At 32.2% G+C, this 25,874-nt stretch overlaps 2 protein-coding genes across 3 annotated transcripts; one reads left to right on the plus strand and one right to left on the minus strand.

Annotated features, from left to right (window-relative positions):
• Positions 1 to 7,331: 7,331 nt before the first annotated feature.
• LOC106078684 (sorbitol dehydrogenase-like) lies at positions 7,332 to 17,540 on the minus strand. Of its 2 annotated transcripts, XM_013239669.2 has the most exons (9): positions 17,343 to 17,540; positions 14,331 to 14,364; positions 12,351 to 12,515; positions 12,081 to 12,240; positions 11,845 to 11,963; positions 10,803 to 10,868; positions 9,438 to 9,613; positions 8,961 to 9,082; positions 7,332 to 7,489 (listed from the first exon to the last, which is right to left on the minus strand). In XM_013239669.2, exons 1-9 carry the CDS (start codon positions 17,394 to 17,396, stop codon positions 7,336 to 7,338), a joined length of 1,050 nt encoding a protein of 349 aa, XP_013095123.2. In that variant the 5' UTR covers positions 17,397 to 17,540; the 3' UTR covers positions 7,332 to 7,335. The 2 variants fall into 2 exon arrangements, with proteins under 2 accessions (XP_013095123.2, XP_055871716.1); XM_056015741.1 differs by lacking the exon at positions 14,331 to 14,364 and having other exon boundaries at positions 17,343 to 17,532.
• Positions 17,541 to 18,025: 485 nt separating this feature from the next.
• LOC106078666 (E3 ubiquitin-protein ligase RMND5A-like) lies at positions 18,026 to 25,280 on the plus strand. The gene is made up of 9 exons (XM_013239629.2): positions 18,026 to 18,198; positions 20,256 to 20,401; positions 20,571 to 20,708; positions 20,900 to 21,000; positions 22,072 to 22,238; positions 22,371 to 22,536; positions 22,665 to 22,767; positions 23,230 to 23,390; positions 23,508 to 25,280. The coding sequence occupies exons 1-9, from the start codon at positions 18,063 to 18,065 to the stop codon at positions 23,569 to 23,571; spliced, it is 1,182 nt and encodes a 393-aa protein (XP_013095083.2). The 5' UTR covers positions 18,026 to 18,062; the 3' UTR covers positions 23,572 to 25,280.
• The last annotated feature ends 594 nt before the right edge of the window (positions 25,281 to 25,874 follow it).

Genomic DNA, 25,874 nt, shown 5'->3' on the forward strand with positions numbered 1-25,874 from the left:
ACCATTCCCACTATGCTGCAACGCAAAACTTTATTTCGTTCACAGGCCAAAAGTAGGCCCCCTAATTATGCTTTTGCTAAATGTTTTTTTGTTACCTTTACCTATCCCTTAGTCTGTTGGACTGTTGGGGCACCATGCAAGATTCGTAGACCGTGCATTCCTCTCTGTCTTTTGCATGGGCTTAGCCAGGAGGGGTGGGTGGGGGTTCAACTCTTCTATAAAACAAAACAAAAATGCAAATGACAATCCCCAAATTCCAAGCGCAATGCTAATGAAGATTTTTATTTTAAACCCCCCTCCGAAATTTACGATAAAACCTCCTCTAAAAAAAGCAAATTACACACTCAAATTTCTATGAGCGTAGCCAAAGGGATTTTGAGTTTAACCCCCCCCCCTTTTCAGCGGGGTTTGAAGCTAAAAAAAAATACCCCTTCAATATAAAAAAAAAAGGAAATTACACACTCAAAATGCTATGAGCGTAGCCAAATGGGTTTTGAGTTTAAACCCCCCATTCAGCGGGGTTTGAAGCTAAAAAATACATCTTCAATATAAAAGAAGCAAATTACACACTCAAAATGTTATGAGCGTAGCCAAAGGGGGGTTTGGATTTAAACCCCCCTTCAGCGGGGTTCAATGCTAAAAAAATATCTCTTCAATATAAAAAAAAAAGCAAATTACACACTAAAATACTTTGAGCGTAGGCAAGCTTATGGGGGGGGGGGGAGGGGTTGAGTTAGAATCCCCCTCCTTTTTTTGTAAAGTTTAAAACCCCCTCCAGATGGTTTTGTGTTTAAAATCCCCCTACAGAGTTTTGAGATTGAAAACCTCTCTCTTCAATATTATTCTAAAGCAAACGGCAGCACCAAATTCTATGAGCTTAGCTAAATTAGGCTTTGAATTAGAAAAAAAAATCCAGAGAATTTTTAGTTTAAACCGCCCCCCCCCCCAAAAGATGATTTTGACGATAAAAACTTCCCTTTTCGATATAAAATCTAAAGCAAACTACAGTCACCTAATTTCAAGAGCGCAGTCAAGAGAGGTTACACATTTCTACCAGTGGCTGGGCTCCATTAATAAAGTGCAGTGAATAGTCATCTGCCGAAATCGAAAAACACTTAATGTGGCTCAACAAAGATGGCTAAGACGGATTTTAGGAGTTAGTTATGGAGATCGGGTCTCAATCAAGGAAATCTTATGCCGAACTGGGAGTCGACCCCTTAGTAAGGTTGTGACAGAGCGTCGCATGAGGTTTGCGGGACATGTTCTCCAACAAAATGAATTTCGCATAATAAGAGTTGCGATGACATTCTAGTACAACTTGGCGCCACACTTTCATGGAGGTCCTCAGAGCAGGTGGGAAGAGGCTTCAGGCATTGCCAGTGACAGATTTTTGTGGAAACAGCTTGCCGCGCTGAACGTCGCTGGAGGATCGAAGTCAGTAAGATTAGCACATTAAGTTTTTGAAATAAAACTTTAATAGCAGGATAATGCCTAGTAGATATATCAGATTATGCATTTTGTTGGCTTTCAATACCGGAAATAGTGCTTGGCGGCGGGGCTCTTGCTGGCAAGGGCTGGGAGTCTAGAATTTTCCACTAACTCCAGGAAGATCCTATTCTAGGGCATAATAAACTCTTCCAAAAGAATGAAAGGTCAGAATGTAATAAAGATTAATTATGTACACACACACATATATATATATATATATATATATTTGGCGAGGGGGGGGGGGAGAAAAAAATTCCCCCAACCCCCTCCCCCGAAAAAAAATCCTGGCTACGTCCATGGTCTTTTACCTTAGTTAGAACCTCTTTCAATGACAGGCCCTTCCATTCTTTTATGTTACCCTCCCATCACTTTCTGTCTGTCTTTTCATCTTTATACTGGTACTGTTCCCTGAAGAAAGGTCTTTGCGATCCCGAAGATCTTGTAATATGGCCATAGATTTTTAGCTTGCATTTTTTCTACGATAGTTAGCAGGTAATCATGTGGTCCAATCGCTGCAGTAACCCTGTCTCTAATCTCTTAGTTTGTGATGCGGTCTTTGAATGTGATACCTAGGATCCTACTGTGGCATCTCAATTCCATTGCTAGGATTCTCCTCTCTAGCTCTGCAGTCAGCGTCCAAGACACATATAAAAATGTGGCCACGACCAGGGAGCGCATCACGAGGAGCTGCCGCACTGGGCATCATATACCCTAGCTACGCCACTGTATAAAAACATATAGCCTACACTAATTGTCACAAATATATAAATCTGTAGATAGTGATAAAAATATAGATAGATAGATAGAGATATGTAGGCCTATTTGTGTTAAAATGATGTGGGTGGTGAGTACGTCTTGTTATTTCCAAAAGTTGAACCTAATGACCCAATGTACTAATGTCCAACGTATGCCGGGAATCTTGTCAGGTGAAGAAACAAGTAAAAAGTTTTTAGTTTTAAAGACAATTTCTAATTTTGTGACTTTTCGTAAGAGCGATTACTTTGCTCGAAATAACATTGAATGTTGCATATTTACCAGTTTTGACAAATTGAAAATTTGAGAGCTGGAAAAACAGTTCCCATTCAACTACATTAAACGATAAACTACATTGCTACAAAATGGTTGTGAAAGTGTGTGTAAACAAGCAGCGTCACTGTAAAGGTCAAGCTTATTTTTACTTTCACCAGATCAGAAATTCACTGTGTAGTCTTTGTAAGAGCACAACGAATGTCATCTTCTGCAACAGTTTTAACTACATTGCTACGAAATTGTCGCGACAGTTTTTGCTCACAAGCTATCGTCAGATTGAGCTGATTTTGCTAAGAAAGTCATTTTCTTAGGATTATTAGCTAGGCGACTCCTAGTTGCATTAACTCAAAAACAAAATCGAATAAAATACTCAGAGACACATTTCTTATTCAATATACATGGAAGTGGTCCTTCGTGGCTAGTAAAATTATAGCATGGAATAAATTACATGAATGATGGCTGAATCAACCAGGAAAACTAAAAACTTAGCAGTCAAAGATTAACAAGCATGACTAGATTGATATATGGATACGCGTAGGAAGTAAATATCGTCTTTTTTTATTCAACGTATGTAATTTTTAAGATATAATTATAAGATAATTAATCATCCCCCCCCCCCCCAAAGGAGTCGTAATCCTCAGTTTTTTGAACCGCTGAGGTAGATTAAGTTGTATATAGGCCTAATTATACTTTATACGCCTTTCAGACATTGGACTTCCGGCTTAATTTGGTCTAACACCGTCATCGGGGGTTGTCCGCCCTTGCCGCATATAAAATTATTTCTATGTTTAAAGTTAGCCGTTTCTGTAGCAATTGAGATGGCAATAGTGAGCTAATATGGTCTCTACTGACCATAATTTGCGACATCTGGGCTTGAAAGCTTAACTGAACAAACTGCTCTGTTGGAAGAGGTCATTGCCTATATAGGCTAAAACACGGCTATTTCAAATGTGTCTGGCACTCCGGGCGCATGGACTAGAATATATGGCCGAAGGCCGAACATACCGGGAACCCCCGCCATTGAAGTTACTGTCCCTTGAGGAACGGCGCCTGTATTATCAACAGGGTCGTGGAAGCTCTTTTACAGTTCTGCATTGTGCAATGAGAAAGCTCTCGCATCCTCTTATACACTTCCAAAGGAGTTTTGTGTTGCTACTCATTTTACCTAATCTAGCGATCGTTTCCACCCGAGGGCCAAGCTGAGGGAGAGTAGCGTACCCGGGTATCGTGGCCTACGACAACTATTGGTCTCGGGTGGATACGTCAGCGGAAATAGAAAGCATTTGGAAACGTGAAGCCTTGTTCCTTAGAGTTGAATGGAGATTCTTCCCCACACCTTCCTGTCACCTTGTAGGCCTAATCTTGTCATGCATTTTTCTTTTCAGTAAGCCTATATATTTCCTCCACAACTACAAAAATTATTTTTTTAAAACAATAGCATACGGAAAATAGCTTCACTACTCTGCTCAAATTGTCAACTATACCTCATTTTATTTCTTTTTGGTAATTTTTTTCGCGAAGCCTACCATTTTTTTTACGCAACTTATGCAATTTTTCTTTGCAACCCGGACCAATGTAGGCAGCCGCCAAACTTGTTCTTTCAATTGGTCCGTACTATTTCTGAATGATATATCCCTTTACAACAGTCACGTTTTCTTTGCAGATCAAACACGTGGGATGTTGGATTATTACAATGTTGCACCCACAAAAATCTTTCCACTTTTCTTTTCCAGCCCACATTTCTTCGGCTCTCCTATTTCATTGACGCACACATCTTGAACATCCCTGTACTACATGCGTTGCTATAAAAACAACACGACCTTATGTCACTCACACGTCAAAAAGACGGGAGTGGATATTTAAAAAAAACTATTATTAGAAAACTCGTCAATTGACGTTGCCGGAAAAAATAACTCTGTGTTTCCTTACAATAAGACAGTTTTAGAACACTAGTATTAGAATACTACAGAATGAATGAAATCTACTAAAGAAAGATTTGAGTCCTTAAGTAGGTCAAGATACAATAACTCGAATAACTAAATGGATTGCCCCCCTTCCATTCTCTTAACATTACGATTTTCTATAGTGAGCATTCTCGTTTCAACGGACTAGAGAGCACCGAGTCACGGACCGCATCTTTCTTGCCCTCTTTATAAACGGAAACTTCGATGTTTTGCTTACGATATCCATTACCATGTCATCGACTTGAATAGAAAGGAAAGCCAAGCCAAGGCATGATGTATGCTGGAATTGATTAAAAGAATCAGCGAAAATCATACGGAACAACACTTCAAGAGTCGACACGAAACGTGCTGATGTCAATTTCTAGAAGAAAGCATAGTGCTGTAAAGTAAAAGCATTGCTCATGCCTCAAACACAGCTGTTTGCTAGTTAGTGAACATGAAATAAGGACCAAGAAGAAAACGCCGCCAGGCGGTACTTTTAAGTTATCAGTCAAAAGATTAAGAAAGATTTTAAAATTAAAGCGTGACATACATATTGGTCGACTTTTTAATGAAAGCGGGACTTTGATCGTTCCGCCCGGAATTTTATGAAAAGCGTGATAGAAGGTCCAAAGTGGGACAGTCACCCCTAACTAGGGACGTCTGATCACCTTTCTTTTGACTGCGAGTCACGTCATACAATATGACCAAGTCAGTTCAGCTTTCGTCTCTTCCCAACCATACAGGAGTACGGAGACTACCAGTGAAGAATACAATTTGAAATAACTTGGAAGCTGATGCCAAGATTAAACGGCTTTTTATCTCATTTGTTGATCCTCCATCTCTCGTTAGGTTTGACTCTAGGTATGAGTCAACATCTTTGAATGTTTGACCATTCTACAGTGTGCAACATCTCGTATTATATATATATATATATATTTAGGAGCCTATTCATAAAATAGTCAAAACCTTAAAAACCTTTTTTTTTTTGGGAGGGGGGGGGGGGAAGGGTGAACATATATTCAAATATTTATACATACTAGTCGACCCGCGGCGCAGCATACGCCGCTTCGTAATGGCAATGTGATCCAAAGGACCGCTAAATAGCAGGGATATGGAGAGATGTTGACCCGGATTGTAAACTCGAGGAGGGCCATGCTGACGTTCTCGGAAGTGAATAGTGATAGTAGTGGGAAGTATTTGAGACATCGCCACAATTTCAGCCTCGCCACCATAAATGCCGGAAGTAGGCCTATTCATGTAGGCAGCGTGCTTCCGTGAGTAAGAACAACGGACAGGGCGTTGCTATAGTTATCCCAATGTTCGCAAACAAAGCTTACAGCCATCTTGCGAAGTTCGAGAGCAACAGTTTCGTTGATGGCATTTTTCCAGAAATATGCGACTGATAGAAATAAACAGTTACCCGATGCAAAGGTACAGAAAAAAACATGCAGCTATTTAAATGACACCAGATATTGACGTATGTAAAAAATACACACTTAAATGTAGTCAAATATAGAATGTAAATAGAAAGATTACTTTTTCTCCCCCCTCTCTTTTTTTTCCTGAACCGTGCTCTCTGTCGCCACGAAAGTTACGTGGGATAACTTTAGTCCGACTTGCAGAAATAAAAGAGTTATCTTTCCATGACTTTTGCGTGGTGTCCCGCATGGTTGGGCGATGAAGAGAATTATATATAAAGAAGATATGAAAAACATGTTTATTTTAAAAAGTTTCTTTTTTTTTTTAAATTATCGCCAGAATATCTAGCGCCAAAACGGTGCATACCAGCATTTTTTAGTATTGGTCTAAGGTTAGGTTATTCCAGGGTCACTTTTGTGGTTGGAAAGACATGATCCAATGTGGTTACTGTATTCCACCCTTTTATATTTCTCATACCATTCACTTACCCATACTGTAAATCAAAATTCTGATTAATTCAATTCTTTGTTAGAATTGTTTATATTCCCCTTATATTTGTTGGGAGTGTGAAATAATTGAGAAATTCTTGATAGATAACAAAAATGACTAAAGAAATAGATTGCATTTTGCAAGAGTTAATTTTATCAAAATATAATGTTTTATATTTAAAAACATTTATCACCCAACTGTTTGATTTCCACAACTGTTTTAAAATTTATAATTATTTTTGTTTCTGACGTTTCCATCAGTTCAAGATTAACAAGAAGTCTCAAGAAAGAAATTAGCACTAAAACAAAGATTTCGATTTCTGAATATAATTGGTTTAATAAAATTTCTTGAGAAAATATAACACTTGCTCATTTACACTTTTAATACTTTCTGTTAAATTGATGTCTATTACAAACCCTTTTAAACAGTGATTTATATAGACATAATGGAGTTGAAATTATATCCTACAAATAAAAGTGATAGTTAAAAAATAAAACAACAACAAATAACATTAGAATGAGTTTCCTATAAAGAAACAAATCTATCAATAAAAAAGATATAAAAGTTGAGTGATTTCTTTAAATGAAATTTTTCAAAAAGAATTTAAAAAAAAAAAGGAAATTCACATATAAGTAGTCTTTTAAACAAAAAAATATGAAACTAATTAGAAACATACGCATTAAATTTAATTGGATATCAACAAATATATTTTCTATAAACATGTAAAAAGTAGCATAATATGAAATGACAGTAATACTTTTAAAACTTTAATTAACAACCATAAGCAAATGACAACAAAAAAAAATACAATAAGTAAATAAAGATCAAGTTTTCAAAAACACAGGAATTAAATATCAAAATATATATTAAAAAAATTAAATGTAATTGAAAAAAAAAAGTATTTACCAACAATGGCAGTGGATTATTAGACTAATATGTCTTTTTCTAGAACTGAACACATCTTTTAGCTCCGACTGCATTCTATCATAATTTTAATTCCTTCACCCCTTTTGGCAGCCTCAAAGGCCTTTACAGACTCCTCAAGCTTGAAGCGATGTGTTATTAGAGGTTTGACATTTACTTTTCCAGATGCAACCATTGCTAATGCTGTTGGGTAACTGAAAAAAAGTAATATGGTACATTTTTATCATCTTTTATGCTTTCTTTTTTTTGCAATGCAGTATAATTGTTTTAAGCATTGTAAACAACACATATATATTTTTTTCAATCATCTTCATTAGAGCCTGGCAGTAGTTATGAGGAATAGTTTATCCCCATTTTTCTCAACTGTTATGTTATTTAATTATAGTGAGATTTAGAGTTCCTTAGGTTCTTTTACTATTTTACTATTCTTGTGCTTACTTCAGTGTTTGAAATCTAGAAAACAGAATTTAAAAAAATGACACAATTGTTTGATTGAAATTTTTCTTCCCTTCTTTTTTCTTTAAAAGTGCATTTCATGTCATTCTCAACAAAATAGATTTTAATTGGTTTCCATAGAAATGAAATGCATAAATAATTAATTACCACATAGAATGACTTGTTTTGCTTTGGAGTAGTTTCCTTTAAAAAAATAAATATCAAAAAGGATATTCTAAAAAAAAAGTAAACATTAATTACAAATATTTGTTTACAAAAATATTAATATCACTGATGATTATAATTAGACTAGGTTAACATATTAATTTATCTTTCAATTAGTATACATTTTATTATTATATGCTTATAATATAAAAACCATGAAGTTTAATATTGAAAAGGTTTCTTGGACTGCCATGGCTTCTTCAATTTTGTACTCTTAGACTTAATAGACTTAGATTCTACAGTGCAGTTCTGTGCAACGGGCAGCAGAGTACCATGATTCTTTATAAAATAAAAGGATAACAAGGAAAATATAAAAATCTTTTTTTAAAGAAAAACAAAGCTTATCTAAGGAAGAACTCAGCACGTTAAGAATCTCTCAATAATGTAGAAGCTATTTCCCTTATTCAAAATCAAACAAAACTATTAATTACCAATAATTGATTGACTAATTGCTTATTTTTTTTTAGTGATTCATGTCTTGTCTATACCAATGAATAATTGTGCAAACTTTTTACCAGACAGACAAAGTGAGTTGAAATAAGCTTTGTAATAAAACTTGCAATATAAGATGAAAACAGTAGACAATATTAGCACATAGCAACATAAAAAAGAAAGTATTGGCCTATTGAATATCTGATTAACTTACTATCATTTTACAACATTATTTTTTTTATTATGGACAACTAGAAGAGGTAATATTAAACAATACAATTTTTTATGTAATGCTAAAAACAATACTTTTTGGCAAATAATATACATTGTATTCATTTACGTTTATTTGTATATGTTTAAGAATCTATAAGAGTTTAATAATCCAGTGAAAGTAAAATAGATAAACTGACTGAACTTGTGTATGATATACTTGTTCTACCTATTTAAGCAGATTGGAATGCAATTTAATGACAAGAAATTGAGTTTTTACCTTGTGGTATGCTCTATGCTGTTTTCAATTTAGATATAAAGGGAATAGTAACTTAAAAGGGCTATTTTAATGAAATGACTAACCAATTCACATATCTGAATATGCCTCTGATATCCACTTCTCTTACTCCAGCATTAACCACAGGCACTTCAACAATGTCTTGACCAAGGCCAACAAGAACCACAACTCCTCCTGATCTTGTAGCCTGATAAAGAAAAATAAAAAAAACCCAACAAAGTTTATATTAAGCGTAAGTGTATCAAGTAGTTTGAATCAGTCATGTAATTAAATTCGTAATAGATCTAGACTAACAATAATAAATCTGTGCGATTAGAAATTTTTTTTATAACAACTTATTGACAAGCACAAGTAAACATTTATCACATTTATTTTTTCCAATTTCATCATGCGCAACAATTTATTAAAAAGGAAAAAAAAAAGCTTCATTTTTTTCTTTCACAAAGAAGAATTCTTATTTGGTTAGCAGTTAAAAAGGGTTATTTCAAAACATGATGTAATTATGAGTTGAAACTAAATTAATTAAATTAAGAAGTATTTACATATATGGCAGTCTGAATACTTTTCGCGGCCCCACTGCATTCAATAGTGATGTCTGGTTTGGTTCCCATGACAGTTTCTATCTCTTCAGCTACTTTTGATGGATCACTGTTAGCTACTCTCACAACAAAGTCAGCTCCTATTTCTTTAGCTTTATTTAATCTTGTTTCATCAATATCTAATTAAAAAATAAACAACAATAAATTTTTTTTTTCATGACTGTAAACTATATTAAGTCTATCCTCATTAATCTATCAATATATTACAAAAACAAAGTAAAACATAATAATAATAAGGCTTGTCTTCAATTTCAAAGATTAAGAAAAAGTGCTGTATTTCATGTGGTTACACAGCCCTAGCAGTGATCTACATATTTGGTCACATTCAGCAAAGACCAGCCACATCCAGCGCAAACATAACTTTTATCTGCCTAGTGGTTGGTCCAGGTTCTTTTTCAATGTATATGCCTATCCTCTGAAGATTTCCTTTTTGGTCTCAAATGTGTATCCTAAGTCTTTGTAAGAAATGTCCAGTTGTTTTGTTCCAAAGCCACCTGCTGCTAGGGGCTCTCTTCTAAGTCAGTTAAAGTAAGCTGGTGCCTAAACTGAGGATTCCAGCTACATTAGCCTCAACATGCACCTTGGTGGAAAGGTCTAGTAATGAAACTTAGATTAAGGGTATCAAACACAGCCTCCGTTGGGTTACCCTGGCTGAGCTTTTTCCCTCTCTTATGGGGTGAGGATGTTCCCAGCACACCATCATTAGAGACCAGTGGCTAGAGTGGCAGTCCCTGCAAAGTATTGTGACAGTGTAAGAATAGGAAGTAATCACCCCTGATTAGTGTGGCCTTTATCCACTTATAGCGAGCAGGACCAGGACTGAGGGCTACATATATGGCTTGACCCAATTGTAATAATGGATACTACCATAGTGGAACCTTCAGACAGGACTTGGGGTGAAGATCTGCCTGTCTATGTCTAGCTGTTGGATAAAATCCTTTCCAATGGTCATAGGGATATAAAGGCACATTTGCACCATTTCCTTGCTGGACTTTTCAACTAGGTACCTAAGGTCTTTAAAGTGTTTTCATGGAGCAACACTATTATACTGACCACCTTTCAGCTCATCACTTTGCCTTTGACATACAGTCATCCTAGCCTAATTATTAATGAATAAATAGTCCCTCTACACTGTCTATACCAGCATTCTCAAGAAGATTGCTATCTTTAGTGCAGTCTTGCCATTGTATGCCAGCATTGAAGAAGTCTTAGATGTTTTCTGTTTATACAACAATACCAATACACTCAAAATGAACATAAAATGAAACTTTACAAAAAAAACAAAACAACAACAAACAGTTGAGATACCTGTAACACAGACAAATGAGGCCCCTTTTGCTTTGGCTGTTAAAATATTGACTAAACCAATGGGACCTAAAACAAAGGTCAGAAAGTAGAGCTGTAAAGGAACAATCAGGCGTAATGGTATTAATTAATGATAATTACATTTAGTAAATTGTATTTATCACTCTCTCTCTCTCTCTCTCTATATATATATATATATATATATATATATATATATCATAAAGCAGCTATTGCATTAAGTTTATTTTAGTTTTCTGCAAAAATTGACAGAGCAAAGTCAAGGTTAATTGTCAACGAGTTCTTGGAGCAAGCATGCTTTCTTGCAACAGAAACAGGAAACTTAATTCTATAAAAGGAGTGAGATTTGTTTGTTTCTAGTTGATTGTATGAGTTAGATAATAAAAACATTTTTGAAAGGATGGTGAAGGTCAGTTGTTATGAGCTTGAACAAAAATAGTTAACTTGTTTAATTTTATTGTAAAGTGTGTATATTTCATTAAAGGGATTCCTATTTCCAGAATTAAGCTTTGTATTAATGGTTGAAGGATCTTCATTGTTTAATTAATAGTTTACTTTTGAATCTCCAGCATAACAATTTTGTTTGAGTGTTCAGTAAATGTTTATAAAAGAAATCTACACTAATTTATAACATCAGAAACGCATTGTCTGATCTCATTGTAACATTCAGACATCTTCACATTATGCACTCAAAGAGAAATGATCGTTACTGTACTCAAGCCTTTTAAGTTTTATTTTTGCTTCTCATGTTTATATCTTGTTTTAAAATGTCATTTTTATTAGAATTAAAATTAAAAGATGTTACATTGTAGGTATTTCTAAAAATAAACATTCTGTCAATCCATTTATTAAGGACACTTACGTAGAAGTTTTACTCTACAATGGTCATTGTTGCTAAAATAACGAAAACAGCTAAAAATCTGTTTGTGATATAATTGAAACAGTAAGTAGTGTAAAATATCATCTATTAAATTAAGTTTTATAGAAGTTGAATGATGCTTCAAGCTAATTGTACAAACTGTCTTACCTGCACCACAAACTAACACAGTATTTCCCAACCCAACACCTGCCCGATTAGTTGCATGAACTCCAACTGATAATGGTTCAAGTAAAGCCCCTTCCTCAAATGAAACATGATCAGGAAGCCTCAAAGAAAAAAAAAACTCCATTTATAATAGATTTCACTTTATACATTTTATTAAGCTTTTTTAGCTTGAAGAATTTTTAAGTGCAAGTAGAAATTCTTAAAAAAAGGACGCCTACTTGAAACAGAAGTCTGCAGCATGAACATAGTAGCGTGCCAGATTTCCATGATATGGTGGAGTAGCACAAAATTTCATGTCTGGGCATAGATTATATCTTCCTGATTTGCAGAAATGGCATGTACGGCAAGGAACACCTGGCTCAATAGCAACTCTGTCACCTTAGAATAATAAATGAAAGAATTATTTAACTTTAAAGATAATGATTACTTTATTGTCTTTTTTAAATAATAATATTTGATTTTTTTGTTTGAAAGTTAATTACCCTTACCAACTTTAAGAGTGGTGACATCTGGTCCTAGCTTGCTTACCACAGCACTGGCTTCATGTCCCAACACCATTGGAGCCTTGACAATAAAATCTCCGATTCTCCCATGTGTCCAATAATGCACATCTGATCCACATATGCCTACTTGCTCCATTTTAAGCTGAACCTCTGAAAAAATATACAATAATTTTTTTATTATTTTAGCACTGATGATTTTCAAAGTAAATTACTGTTACAAGCCAAGATAGTGGTGCGCGATCAACTTAACCTTAAATCTAGTTTCCTTAAAATTTGCTTCTAGAATTTCACTATTTATTGGTAAAAAGGGATAAAATTAGTTCATGTTAGTTCATGGTGTCCATTTATTTATGAGTTCTGGTAATAGCTAGTATGGCTACAATTAGGTCAGAAATCCCCTGTGATGTCACAATGGGCCCTTTATAAATGTCTAGGAGACATGAGGCACTTGAAATAGTATAAAAAGAAATGCAAGCTCTGTGTCTGAGTTAATTTTTAAATACATATTACTAGATTCAATAGTTTAGTTCAACAGTTCTGTTTCCTTTAAATTCAAAACAATTATTATTGTTGAATTTAATTAAAGCTTGGGAGTTTTTCATGGATTTTTTCTTTTTTTTTAAGGAGTGTATTGTGTTTTTTTAAGGATAAAGAATCTGCTAAATCTTCATCACAGATGGAAATATACAGAATCAAACATAACACAATGCGAGACACAATAAGAGATAAGATGAATGGGTTTAATAAGTAAGGTATATTAAATCAAGAAAAGTAAAGTAATTTTGATCTATAGATTTAAGGGGCAGATGAAGATGGGTTTATCAGATTCTGATTAAGACAATATTTTTTAAAACCCAGCTGCTAAGACATCTACTTTATTCTCTACAACAATTTAACAATTGTGCGATATCAATTAGAGATGGATGGCCTAAATGAAACCTTAAATTAAGGAGTAGAAATCACAGATATTATACAAAACCAGACCTCAGAAAAGCAGATAAGAACTTTATCTTCCAGCATATTTCCCCATACATAATTACATTATATACAATATGCACAAGTAATTAAGTATTATTTTATCTATTTCATCATCATTGTTATTACTATAGATATAGAAGGCGGATTTATTTACTGTAGTGTGATGCTGAAGACATTTAAATGCCCAATTTTACTCTATTCTTATATCGTGAGTCCTCACTTAACAACAGGTCTGTTTCACAATGGACTATCAAGCATAAACATTATTTCCATTTAATCCTGAGATATGACCCAATTTCAAAGATACAATAGATGGCAGAGTGATATTTATTTATTTTGCCAGTGCATGGAGCAGTGTCAGAACAGTGGTCTGTATGATAAGCTGGGCTGAGACAGCTCACCTTAGCAACACAATGGCTCTTTCATACACAGTACATATGCATGAGAAATTTTATTTTTTTTTTTACAATTTTACTATCAAAACCTATCAACAAGGCTGATAAAAGGAGTGTATAACTCCTACAGGATCTTACGCCCAGACCTGGATATGAAGATTATACAGAAATACAAAGGTGGAATGAAAGTCTTAGTAATTGCTAGAAGCATGGGGTTTCCTCATTCCACCATTTCGACCATACTTAAATATAAAGAGAAAGTGAAGGAGATGGTGAAGAGTAAAACAATTTATATTTTTGTCAATAAAATAAATGCTTTGTTGGCTGTGTTTCCTTTACCTGGGAAAAATACTACATATAATTTTAAGAGTATAGAGTACTGTATCAAAAGAAAAAAAGGTTACTACATACTCTACTATTATAATTTAAAAATGATTAACACCTAATCCATATCTAGGGTAACACTTAACCACGTAACATGCTTTAAGACAGACTTTCTGGTCTCTAACCCTGTCGCTAAGTGGGGACTCATTGTAATTAGCAAAATTTGAACAAATAACTTTTAGGAAATAAAAGGAAGAACAGAACTCACGTCCGGGGCCAGGTTCAGGAATCGGCTGATCTTCCTATGATTTGAGGAATAATAATTAGACATCACTATTATTTACCTAAAATGGTAGCTAACAATTATTGAAATATATGTCAACATAAACATGAATTTATTGGTTAATATATATAATTACAGGGTATGTATATTTTGTGGTTTTAATAAATTTAGAATTGTGAAAAGTCTATTTTGTATGAAAATAAAAAGTTTGGTGCACATCAATTAGCATTTACTAAAGCATGAACTCTTGTTAATCCATATAATACCATCTCTTTTATATACCGGTAATTGGTTAAAAGCATTTCTTCATATTTTTTTTAACAGTAGGTGTAAAAAATATTATTTGAATTAAATTTTGACTTAATTTTTCTAATTTCTATTTTTCGTATTTTAAGTAGTTTAAAAACCCAATCACTAAACATTAACTGCTGTCTGATAGGTTAGTTAGAGGAGATATCTCTCATATCTTTATTAGTATCTTTAAGATTTCCTTTCAAATTGACATGAGATACTATATTCACTTATCAATGACCTAAATGTCACTCCCTAAGGTTACTTCTAGCTCTTATCTTAAAATTCTTTTTCAAGTCAAAAACTGTGCCTCCAGTGCACTTTTATAGAACTACTGTATACACAAAATAACAACTGAAAACTTAAATTAAATAAATTTAAAAGAAACAAAACCAGTCACTTTTATGAAATGAAACTAATCATTTCTATTAAAATGAAACATATTTTTTATAATAAGAACTTTTTCATGAAAGATGCCTTTCCAAATCACACATGAATCTTAAAGACAACCTGCACCCATTAAACCACTGTTACATCAGATCTGAATGAAGTGGTTGTCTCCTTTCCATTAGGACTAAAACAAAATGTTTGTATTTGCATCTATATTGTTATTGTTACTGTAGTTACACCGCTGTGGTCAATTTGATTGGACAATAAAAATTATCTTATCTTATGCTTGTAACTTGTTGATAAAAAACCTAAAATAAAATGAAAGTGCTACTTTTATAAATATAAACTGTATGTAATATGTTGGATGCTTTACTTTTCAACTCTTGAGAAGTTTTTGTCCAGGGTGGATACAAGGAGAGGATTTAATGTTTAACTTGAAGTTTTTGCACTGCAATATTAATGTGCATCTGGATTAATTTTTAGCAATTAAAGCTAATCTAAGGTTATAATAGCAGTTAATAAATTTAAATTCTTAAATCACTGATGGTCTAAAGCTGCCTTAGGAAGAAAATACATTTTTGACAACATCAGTACATCTACATTTTCAGAAGGTTAAAATTGAAACAGTTAAAAAATTTACACATAAAAACACATATTTGTGTAATGAAAGAAATTAAATAAAATGTGACACTTCTTAAATATAAAAGAAACAAGGCTAAAATTTATATAGGGCTTTATAATAAGAGTGTGTGGATGTGTCCAAATGAAGTATTGTCTATATGCAACTTTTAGTACAATTGATGAAGATGATCATTTGATATCTTCTAATTTCACTTATGCCAATTATATTGGTTTGATCACAAAAGTGCTCACCGGTGGTGGTGGTGTGTGTGTGTGTTTTCAACAAAAGTGATACACACACACATATATATATATATATATATATATATATATATATATATATATATATATATATATATATATATATATATATATATATATATATATATATTGTTACAAATCTCCCTATCCAGGCTCTCTTCAAACTGCACCACACAACACAACGAACTTAAAGAACCTCACAACTCAGGGCTCCAAAGTAACAGTAGCAATTTAATTTCAAAAACATTACAACACTGTACAGTTGGCAACAATATTACACTAAATGTCCAAAAACCTAGCCTTGCTCTGCCTGACTTCACACACCGTGCTGTTTCTAACTTTGCCTCGTACTGGTCACATTGCGAGGTAACGTGAAGTGTCTTGACTCAAACACACTTGCTCTTATATAGTGTCTCTACTGGCCTTCTAGAATCGGATGGAACGTTCTTGACCACTCAGAATGATCACAATCGCAGTGACTTGCGTGCATAATATTTACACACAGGTCGCTGCCGAACTGGCGTGTACTGTCACTAGTCACGGTTGACCGCTCGTCCTGTGCTGGACTGGGGCGATTTGGGTAGGCTAAGAACACACACAGCACTACCCCCATCTGTTTCATCACCAGGTTTATAACAATATATATATATATATATATTGTTATAAACCTGGTGATATATATATATATATAATATAGATGTTACTTCAAAAAAGAAGATAATTGCCTATTCTATTATTGGCCAAACCAAGGTTAAATAACATTTTAGTTTTATTATAGAAATTTCTTTTAATAAACTCTAATGCTTTGTTTGATTTTTTTATAGTTTCATCAATATGTGGATTCCATGACAGTTTTTCATTTATTATTATAGTTGCCTAACAGCAGTTTGGTGCTCCAATTCAATGACCATCGACAACAATATGACTAGGCCTACTCAAAAGTAAAAAATGAACATTTGCAGTTGTAGGATAGATGGCCATTGCATACATTAAGTGATTAATTTAGAAGTAACATTGATAGTGTCAAGCATTCATTTGTGCCAAAAAATTAACAAGGCCAAGGTGTTTAATAGTCACATAGTGTTTATAAATACTAAGACTACTAAAAGTTTAAAACTAGCAGCTCTAAGATTAAAATTGTCAAATTAAGATGTCTAGATTTACAGCAATAAAATACGTCTATAAAATATCGCTATTATTTTTATTGAAATTGTATAGTCTAATTACTAATAAAAATAATATCGATATGTTTTGGCAACTAGATCTACTAGTATAGTCAATAGAGTAGGTTACACTCAAATAGCTCCAGTGACTTGTCTCTCAGTGTCGGTGTATCTAGTGACAATCTAGATTCTATAGTGATAATAGTCTCTACCACAAGAATAATTATTATATTTATCTAACTTATTACTTAATTTTGATTAGTGAGCTTACCAAACGTAAATCATCTTTTTCGTATAGTATGGCAGTAAGGTTTATGTCTGTCATTGTGAAAATCTGGTCTACGAGTAAAGATTACAAATTTTGTAAGTCTCCACGCGTTATAAAAGAAATTCTAAGATAACTAATCTAACTACATGTATTATTTGTAATGTATAACACTAAATATGAGTTGGTGGGTTGAAGGTTTAAGGGCAAAGGTTAAAGAACGAAAGTTCACCAGCTGTTTTTAACAATTTTTTCATTTACCTTTGTGATGCCTTCGTGGCCTGCCCTTTTACCCATTTTTAGATGCAGATAAACTCAAATTATAGATCTGTCTAGATTTATTACCGAAAGATTGTACTCAGAGGAAGAAAAAAAGTATATGTAGAGTTATCAGGATTCAAACCAGATCTAGATATAGATCTTTAATATTTAAGTAATTTCTATTTTGTATCATTACTACAAAATACAAAAGACCATCTTCTTTTAGCCTTAAAACGTTCCTTTGATCTAGATCTAATTATTTTATGACTTAAATGCAAACTTTTCTTAAATTTTCCATTGACATACATTTAAAAAATGTATGTTAATTTTATTTATAAAGCAACACACATATCATTGTGTAGAAAGCCAATTAATATCGGATGATCGACCCACATTTATTTTTGGCTTGCCAATGCTAAGAAAAGAAATGTATATGTCCAATCCAAACAAACGTTTGAGTACAAAATGGACGCTTGTTGGGCTGTTGATAAAGAACTAGAGAGACTGTTTGAAAAATATTCATCAGCTACGGATAGGACACAAAAAACCTTGGATGATTTTATTGCCTCATTAAGATCTTTCATAAATGAACTTTCTGAAAGTAGGTTTAGAATAGTTTAGAACGAGATCTAGACTAAAAATGTAAAATTGTATTTGTATACATTTATTATTTAATAAAAATTAATACTTTAACTTTAATACACTGAGACTCTAGTCTCTAGTTTAATAGTTACAGTAAGTACATAAACAGATTAAACTAGATTTTACTGGATCTAGATCTATAAACTATTAAGTTTCTTTAGTCTTAGTTTAGTATAACTACGTAACTACTAGTCTTATTAGATACTATACGTCTATAGTAATAGTGACTATAGACTATAATATAGAATATAGAGTATAGAGACAGAGTAATATAGACAGTTACTGACAACTGACAGTATACCCATTACTGAGTATAGACTATATTGACTATAATGTCACTATAGATAGTTAATAGTATACTCGTAGAGGTCTATTGACTATTAGAACTATTAGATCTACTATTATTATATTATGATTATCTATATAGACTATATAATGAGTATATATAAATTATAAGTATAATAAACTAATATAGTAATAAATTAAATTTAAACTATAATAATAATTATAATAATATTATTAATATAAAGTAATAAAAGTATAATTATTATTAGTTAGTATAATAATAATTATTAATAATAATAATATCATTGTTGACATTATCTATAGTGACTATAGAGTATATATATATATATAGAGAGAGAGACTATAGAATAGAGTGAAAAAAACCCACTGTTGACTGGATATGGTTTAGTTTGTTCCTGGGCAGCTCCTATGCCGATGCAATGTTACTTGAAATACTTGTTAGTAGCATCAAAGTAGATCTATAAGTATATGTGACATAAAAACATGATTTTAAAATAGTTAAATTAGGTACAATTTGTGCATATTCTTGATGTTAATGTTGATGTAAATCTAGATTCTAGAGTAGATCTATTTACTTTTTAAAAAATAGCACATTTACGGTAAACCACAAATAACTGATTCACATAGTAACACATACATAATTTATAGATCTAGATCTAGCTGTACTTTGCATTACATTATCTTGAAAAATAACAATAAAAAATATTATAATTTAAATATTTTGTCTTCTATGAGTTATATCCCTTTGATGTGTATTTTTAATATTAAAATTAAAATGGTGTTTACGAAGCTGAGATTGCTTACATCATTCAAACACTCCCTATTTAACCTCAATTTTCATGTTTGGGTAGCAAGGGACAGATTAAACAAATTAGAAGCATAATATATAGATCTAGGTTTTGTTGAGCTGATTGGCAAAAAAAACCAACCCTTAAGTTAACCTGTGACCTACTTCATTCTTCCCAAGAGGTAAATAAAAGTGATGTTTTTATACCAATGCACTTTGAATATAAATACAAAAATTGTCTTCAGGTGAATATGAAACTACATATATGTGTAAACTATAAAGAAATGGATGATGCACAATAGGAATGGACTAGTTTTGTCATAATCATTGATATAAAGGAGAAATTTAAAAAATACAGTGGGGTGTTCAAGAAGTATCTTAACATGAAGGTGTTTGGTTGGCGTCAGTTACTATAGATCTAGATTGAAGATTTTATATCTAGATCTACTTCTTAGCTCTAGTAGTCTTACTTATCTAGATAATAAGATATAAAATCTACATCATTAGTAGTAACAGTAAATCTATAAAATGACCTATGAATCTTTCTAATAACTTGACTAGTCAACTAGTTTAAAAAAAAAAGTGTAGAGATTCAACTAGATCTGGTTCTATAATCAATGATCAAGGGACTGTGTTTATGTATAATATAAATATGGTCTAGACTAGACTAAGAAGTTTAGTAGAGATAGTGATGGTAAATCATTGTATAGTTAGTTAATAGTTTTAGTACTCAAAGAGACTAGATGAGTTAAGAGTAATATTAATTCTAGATCTAATGTCAAGCAGCCTTAATCTAGTCTAGTCTCAAATATATACTAAATAAACTTTAGTATACTAAAACTAAATATCTTGTAAAATAGATCTAGATGTTGTATCATTATGTAATGTAGATCTAGATTTAAATTTATTTTGTTTTATTTCAGGAACATCAGATGAACTAATTACAGAAGGTGCCAGGGCATCAGTAGTTGAATTTATTGATCGTGCAAAGAGTGTTTCAAATAGTGTTAGTACTTGTCACAAAGATCTTCATGGCTCTGTATCTAAGCTAGGAAAAACAATTGACAGAGTAAGCACTTTAGTTTTAGATATACTATACTTAACATTTTAAAGTCATAATTGTGCTGAAGTTAAAAATAGAGGTGCCTAAACATTTTTTATCATGTTTTCAATGAAGTGTTAAGTTTATAGGCTAACACTATGTAGTTAAATTAATATTTGCTGCAATCTTTCTTCAGAATTTTACATCTGACTTTTCCTCTGTTATCACTGAGGGTGCTTTTGATGGTGAATGGCGGCAGACACTGTTGAATGAAGTCATTTGTGAACATTTCCTGAGACAGGGCATGCTTGATATTGCTGAAAGTCTAAATGAGGTCTCTAAAATGTTTACTTTATATACTTTTAACATTAGCTAGTAGTACTTATACACTGTGATAATTAGTTACTTACATTAATTTTTTATGTATTAAATTTGAAATGGAATCATGGCATTTTCTATTGTCATAAATGGCAGTTACTTTGATTACATTTTAAGGACATTGATGTTTAATTCCTATCATTGCAGGATGCCAGCTTAGAACTGTCTCAGGAAAGAAAAGAGCCATTTTTAGAGTTGCATCGAATACTTGAAGCCTTGCGACAACATATCTTAGAACCAGCATTAGAGTGAGTTTCACATTCCTTCATCTTCACCATTCACCTATTCCTTCTAAAGTCTATTGGACCAATAGGGCACCACACAAGATCTATTGACTGTCTTTCTCCATTCCTTTCTGTCTTTTGCTTTAGATCAAATCTTTTTCAATGGCAGGTCCATCCATTCTTTTATGTTATCTTCCCATTGCTTTCTGTCTTTTGCTTTGGATCAAATCTTTTTCAATGGCAGGTCCATCCATTCTTTTATGTTATCTTCCCATTGCTTTCTGTCTTTTGCTTTGGATCAAATCTTTTTCAATGGCAGGTCCATCCATTCTTTTATGTTGTCTTCCCATTGCTTTCTGTCTTTTGCTTTGGATCAAATCTTTTTCAATGGCAGGTCCATCCATTCTTTTATGTTGTCTTCCCATTGCTTTCTGTCTTTTGCTTTGGATCAAATCTTTTTCAATGGCAGGTCCATCCATTCTTTTATGTTGTCTTCCCATTGCTTTCTCTTCTTTTTCGAGGTACTGTTCCCTAAAGGAAGATCTTTGCACGCACTTGGGACCTTGTGAAATTATTAGTTTAAAAATAATTGAGTGGGAATGTTTTGGCTCGCATTACTGTTGTTACTTGGTCCTTGGTTTGTACCTCCAAACAGCTAGTACAACTAAACTGATGTAGACATATTAAATTCTTAATATAAAACTTAAAAATAAACTTAGACTTCTTTTTAAAAAAAAAAAAATGAACTTTTATTTATAAATATATATTGACCCAACTTGAAATGAAAAATAGATCTTGTAGTTACAAAATGAAATGATATTTAGACAAAATCTAACTCATACCAAAAACACATACTTTCTGTCTCAAGTCTCTTGCCTAGTCTTCTAAAGCAACAGCTGACTTTTCCTCTTTGTTACCTTAGTTAAAAACATTTCTAGCTAGTATTTAAGGATTATCTATATTAGAGAAATACATGAATTTTATTTTCCTTATAGGCATGGCAGAAATGTTTAAACAAGGTCATTAATATTTAAATTAATGTTATTTATTTTGTTTTGTTTCTATTTGAAATAGATTCTTTTTTTTTTTCCACAGCTGGGCAGAAAGAAACAGAGATGAACTGAATAGAAAAAAGTCACCTTTGGAATTCAAACTACACAGATTGAGATTCATTGAGCTTATAAAACATGGATCTATGAAACAGATAGAAGTGTTGCAGTATGCTAAAAAACTTGCACCATTTGCAGAACTACACACCAAAGGTTATTTGTTCAGGATATTGTTCATATTTATTTGTGGGATTGTTTTATTTGTAATAGGTTTAGCTCTTGTATTTAATTGTCATTTAAAGTGATTGTGACATAATTGAAACAAATATGTATTTTTTCTGACAGATATGCAGCTGTTGATGGGATCTCTGCTATATCTTAACAATGGAATTGAAAATTCAACATATTCATTTTTATTTGAAGACTCAAGCTGGATAGAAATCTGTGATATTTTTACCAGAGATGCCTGTGGCCTACTTGGTTTATCAGTTGAAAGTCCTCTTAGTGTTGGGTTAGTGGGCTTTCAGTATTTTCAGTATCTTATTTTCTTTTTCCATATAATATATATTTTGTGTGTGTGTGTAATTTGTTTGTGGTTTCTGTTAAGCTTTTAAATAACTGTATATTTTCTGCTTATAGGATTAATGCAGGTTGTAAAGCTCTGCCTCCATTGTTATCTATTCGTCAAGTCATGCAGTCCAGACAAGTTGCTGGTGTATGGAGTAGTAAAGAAGAACTACCGGTAAATAGATTTTATTGGTGTAAATATTTTATTGGCAATGAACCTTTCATCGTAATTCAAGTTGTCAACGTAACTATGTTAGACAAACAATTTATCAACATTAATCTTCAATCTGCCTAACATTTTAATGCTACTCCACCCTCTGAATTAAAGATCCCATGGCGTTATTTTATCAATTATTTTAATTAAGAATGAAGTTTGTTTAAAAGTCTTCATATGTAATATTGAACAAATTTAACAACCTGATGGAAAATTACAAAATATCCTTATGATGTCTAACCTAACAACTAGCTGTTCGTGAATACAAATTTAGAAACCTTTTAATGCTGCTTGCTATATAAAAGCTATATATTATTATTATTATTGTTTTTAAAAAAAGTTTAGGAGTACTGTTACTGAGATTTGAAAGCTAAATTCTTGGTTTAAGCATACATTGTTTTTGCTTTATTTTTTTTTTGAAAGGTTGAAATAGATCTGGGACAAGATTACAGATTTCACTCCATATTTGCTTGTCCCATTCTAAGACAGCAGAGCACAGAGCAGAACCCACCTATGAGACTTACCTGTGGTCATGTGATATCCAAAGAGGCCTTGCATAAGCTTGTTGTAGGCAACACAAACAGGTAAGGAGTTTTCTGTTATCAGCATAATTTACTTTACACATTTTGAAAATAATATTTTTTTTTTCTTTTTTTAAATTTACTTTTAAACGTCCACAATTTTTTAATTTATTCTTTTAGATTCAAATGTCCCTACTGTCCAGTGGAAATGACTACTGCAGAAACTAAACAGATTTATTTTTAAGTAGCATTTACAGGGATATGGTATCATTAGTCATCATAACGTGAGAATTTCTGAAGTATTTGAAGTATGTCACCTTCACCGAAATTGACTTCAATTCACTGCCTTTAGTGATGCTCACCATTTTGTTCTGTTAGTTAGTCAATGAATCTCAGATGAATTTTTTAAATTTTTATCTTGATGTTTAGATTTTATAAGTGATGAAATCTTTAGAAAAAACTGGGAAAAAAAAATATTGTTAAAATAGATAAATAGAAGAATTAGGATAGATCCTTATGTAATATTTCTCAGTATTGTTTTATTTTTTTTTTTTCTTGTGTAATTTCGGTCACATAAGAAAAAAAGAGTATGTTAATAATTCTTTTTATAATTTTGTATAAACAGTTGTTATTATGTAGAGCATTTTAAATTACATTTTGTGTTGTTGTTTTTTTTCTTACAAAAAAAAAATCTGAGTGTACATTTTGATTGCAAAAGATATGTTCATCCCATAAAATAACAAGAACTTTTTATCTTTTTTTTTTGTTCCATGCTTTTTTTAAAATTTAGATTACCATACTAGAATATCGGTCCATTGTTTTGTTATATAGTTTTAATTGCCAGTTTGCCTTTAATCATTGTCATTATAGTTTTCAAAATGTCACTTGGTAAAACACCTTCAATTTTATCATCTCACTTAAGGCTTTAAAAAATGTCAAGTTTTCTTTTTATGTGCATCATTGTTGTAAATGATATTACAGTTCTAAAGCCAGTTGTACACAGGGCCTAATGTTGTGGTAAGAATAGTAAGTTACAAAGAATTGTGTTTATTTTCTAACATTTTTATATTAATTATTATGTTTATCTTTTTAGTAAAAGTAAAATAGGAATTCACATTACTCTTCTGGGCACAGAAAGTGCTAAGATTTTTTTTACCATTTTCTTGTACCAGTTGTCCTCAAACACCCCCCCCCCCCCTTTTTTTTTTTTTTTTTTTTAAATCTCATTCACTTAAAAAACAAATTATGTTATTAACATTTGAAACATAATTTGAATGTTGGCTCATATTTCATTGTTTTGCACACATTTCTTTTGATTGTCCACGACACATGAGATTATCATTGTTTAGTGTGAACATTAAAATAAAAAAAAATGTACAAGATCTAATTGTGTTGTGCATCAATTCATTAGCTCAGCCAATTCTTTTTGCTGTCAAGCACTGTTTTTTATTTAGTGTCTCATTTTGCAAAACCTGATTTTAAAATGTTTTTTTTTTTTAGCAATAGTAGTATCATAATAGGCTTCAAAATTTTGAAAAGTCTAGTTAAACTAATTTGAAGGGTATTACATTATAGATAATTGCATTAACATTTTTTTAACTTCCATTTGTATATTAATTTATTTTGTGATTGTTTCATTGAAAAACAATTAAGGTGATAACCTAATTTATTGCACTGTGTTTTTGTTATGTTATTGATGAAAGTAAAATATGCTTAAAGCAAAAGTATAAATATTTGTCCGAAGGTTTAATGTTAAGTAAAAAAATATATGTATATATATATGTTATGGGTATTTGTATATTGTTGTGCTACTTTTAAACTTCTGGGAAAATTTTGGCTTCTAAGTTTAGTGATTAAATTATTATAAAGTTGATCACACTTCTTTGTAATTGCATTTACAGATTATTAGTGTGCCATCTTACGAGTTATTTCCCCCCCCCCCCCCCCCCCCCCCCCCCCAATGTCATGTTCATTAGTTGAACACTGTAAAACTGCTTATTAAGCGGATGGTCAAAACAGAAACATTCTGCTGTGATCACTAGAGATTGAACAGAATAGGAGCATTCCATGAGTGTTTTTTTTTTTTAAGAGGTGATAATAAGTGCAATGCTTATAAACATTTCTGATCTGTAATGTGTACACACCATCACTTGCTATTCACTTATGTTTATTGGTTAAGCTATTATTGTAATGTAAAATTAATCCTAGCATGTACGTTTTGGTATTTGTTTCGTATGGAATACAGTTCTTCCAATGTTTCATTTTTTATACAGTATTTTTCAGTAATATGTTTCTGGCAGCCTTTTCATTAATGTAGTTAATTTTACACATTTTTTCTTTGTTTTATTGTATAAAAAAAAACCCTCTAAAAAGATCCCTCACCCTTCTTAAGTGCAGTTAAAATATAAGTTCTGCACAAGTCATAATTAATTTTGAATGTGTTTATAATTAAGTACTTTGTAATAATTACTTTGTATAGATGTCATATTAATTGTAAATAGATGTATTATAAAGCAGAATATTTTGGCTATTTCATGAAATGTTTTG

The sequence above is a fragment of the Biomphalaria glabrata genome, chromosome 1 (assembly GCF_947242115.1).
Source record: "Biomphalaria glabrata chromosome 1, xgBioGlab47.1, whole genome shotgun sequence".
Classification (NCBI taxonomy): Eukaryota; Metazoa; Mollusca; class Gastropoda; family Planorbidae; genus Biomphalaria; species Biomphalaria glabrata.

What these genes read in the sequence shown, in the direction of transcription:
- LOC106078666 (XM_013239629.2), top strand. Translation starts at nt 18,063, where the DNA reads ATGGACGCTTGTTGGGCTGTTGATAAAGAACTAGAGAGACTGTTTGAA. An exon ending in TAGGAAAAACAATTGACAGA is followed by an intron (nt 20,402 to 20,570) that starts GTAAGCACTTTA and finishes ATCTTTCTTCAG; the next exon opens with AATTTTACATCTGACTTTTC. An exon ending in GAAAGTCCTCTTAGTGTTGG is followed by an intron (nt 22,537 to 22,664) that starts GTTAGTGGGCTT and finishes TTCTGCTTATAG; the next exon opens with GATTAATGCAGGTTGTAAAG.
- LOC106078684 (XM_013239669.2), bottom strand. Translation starts at nt 17,396, where the DNA reads ATGACAGACATAAACCTTACTGCCATACTATACGAAAAAGATGATTTA. An exon ending in AAAAAGATGATTTACGTTTG is followed by an intron (nt 14,365 to 17,342) that starts GTAAGCTCACTA and finishes CTCAAATCATAG; the next exon opens with GAAGATCAGCCGATTCCTGA. An exon ending in TCCTGAACCTGGCCCCGGAC is followed by an intron (nt 12,516 to 14,330) that starts GTGAGTTCTGTT and finishes ATATTTTTTCAG; the next exon opens with AGGTTCAGCTTAAAATGGAG.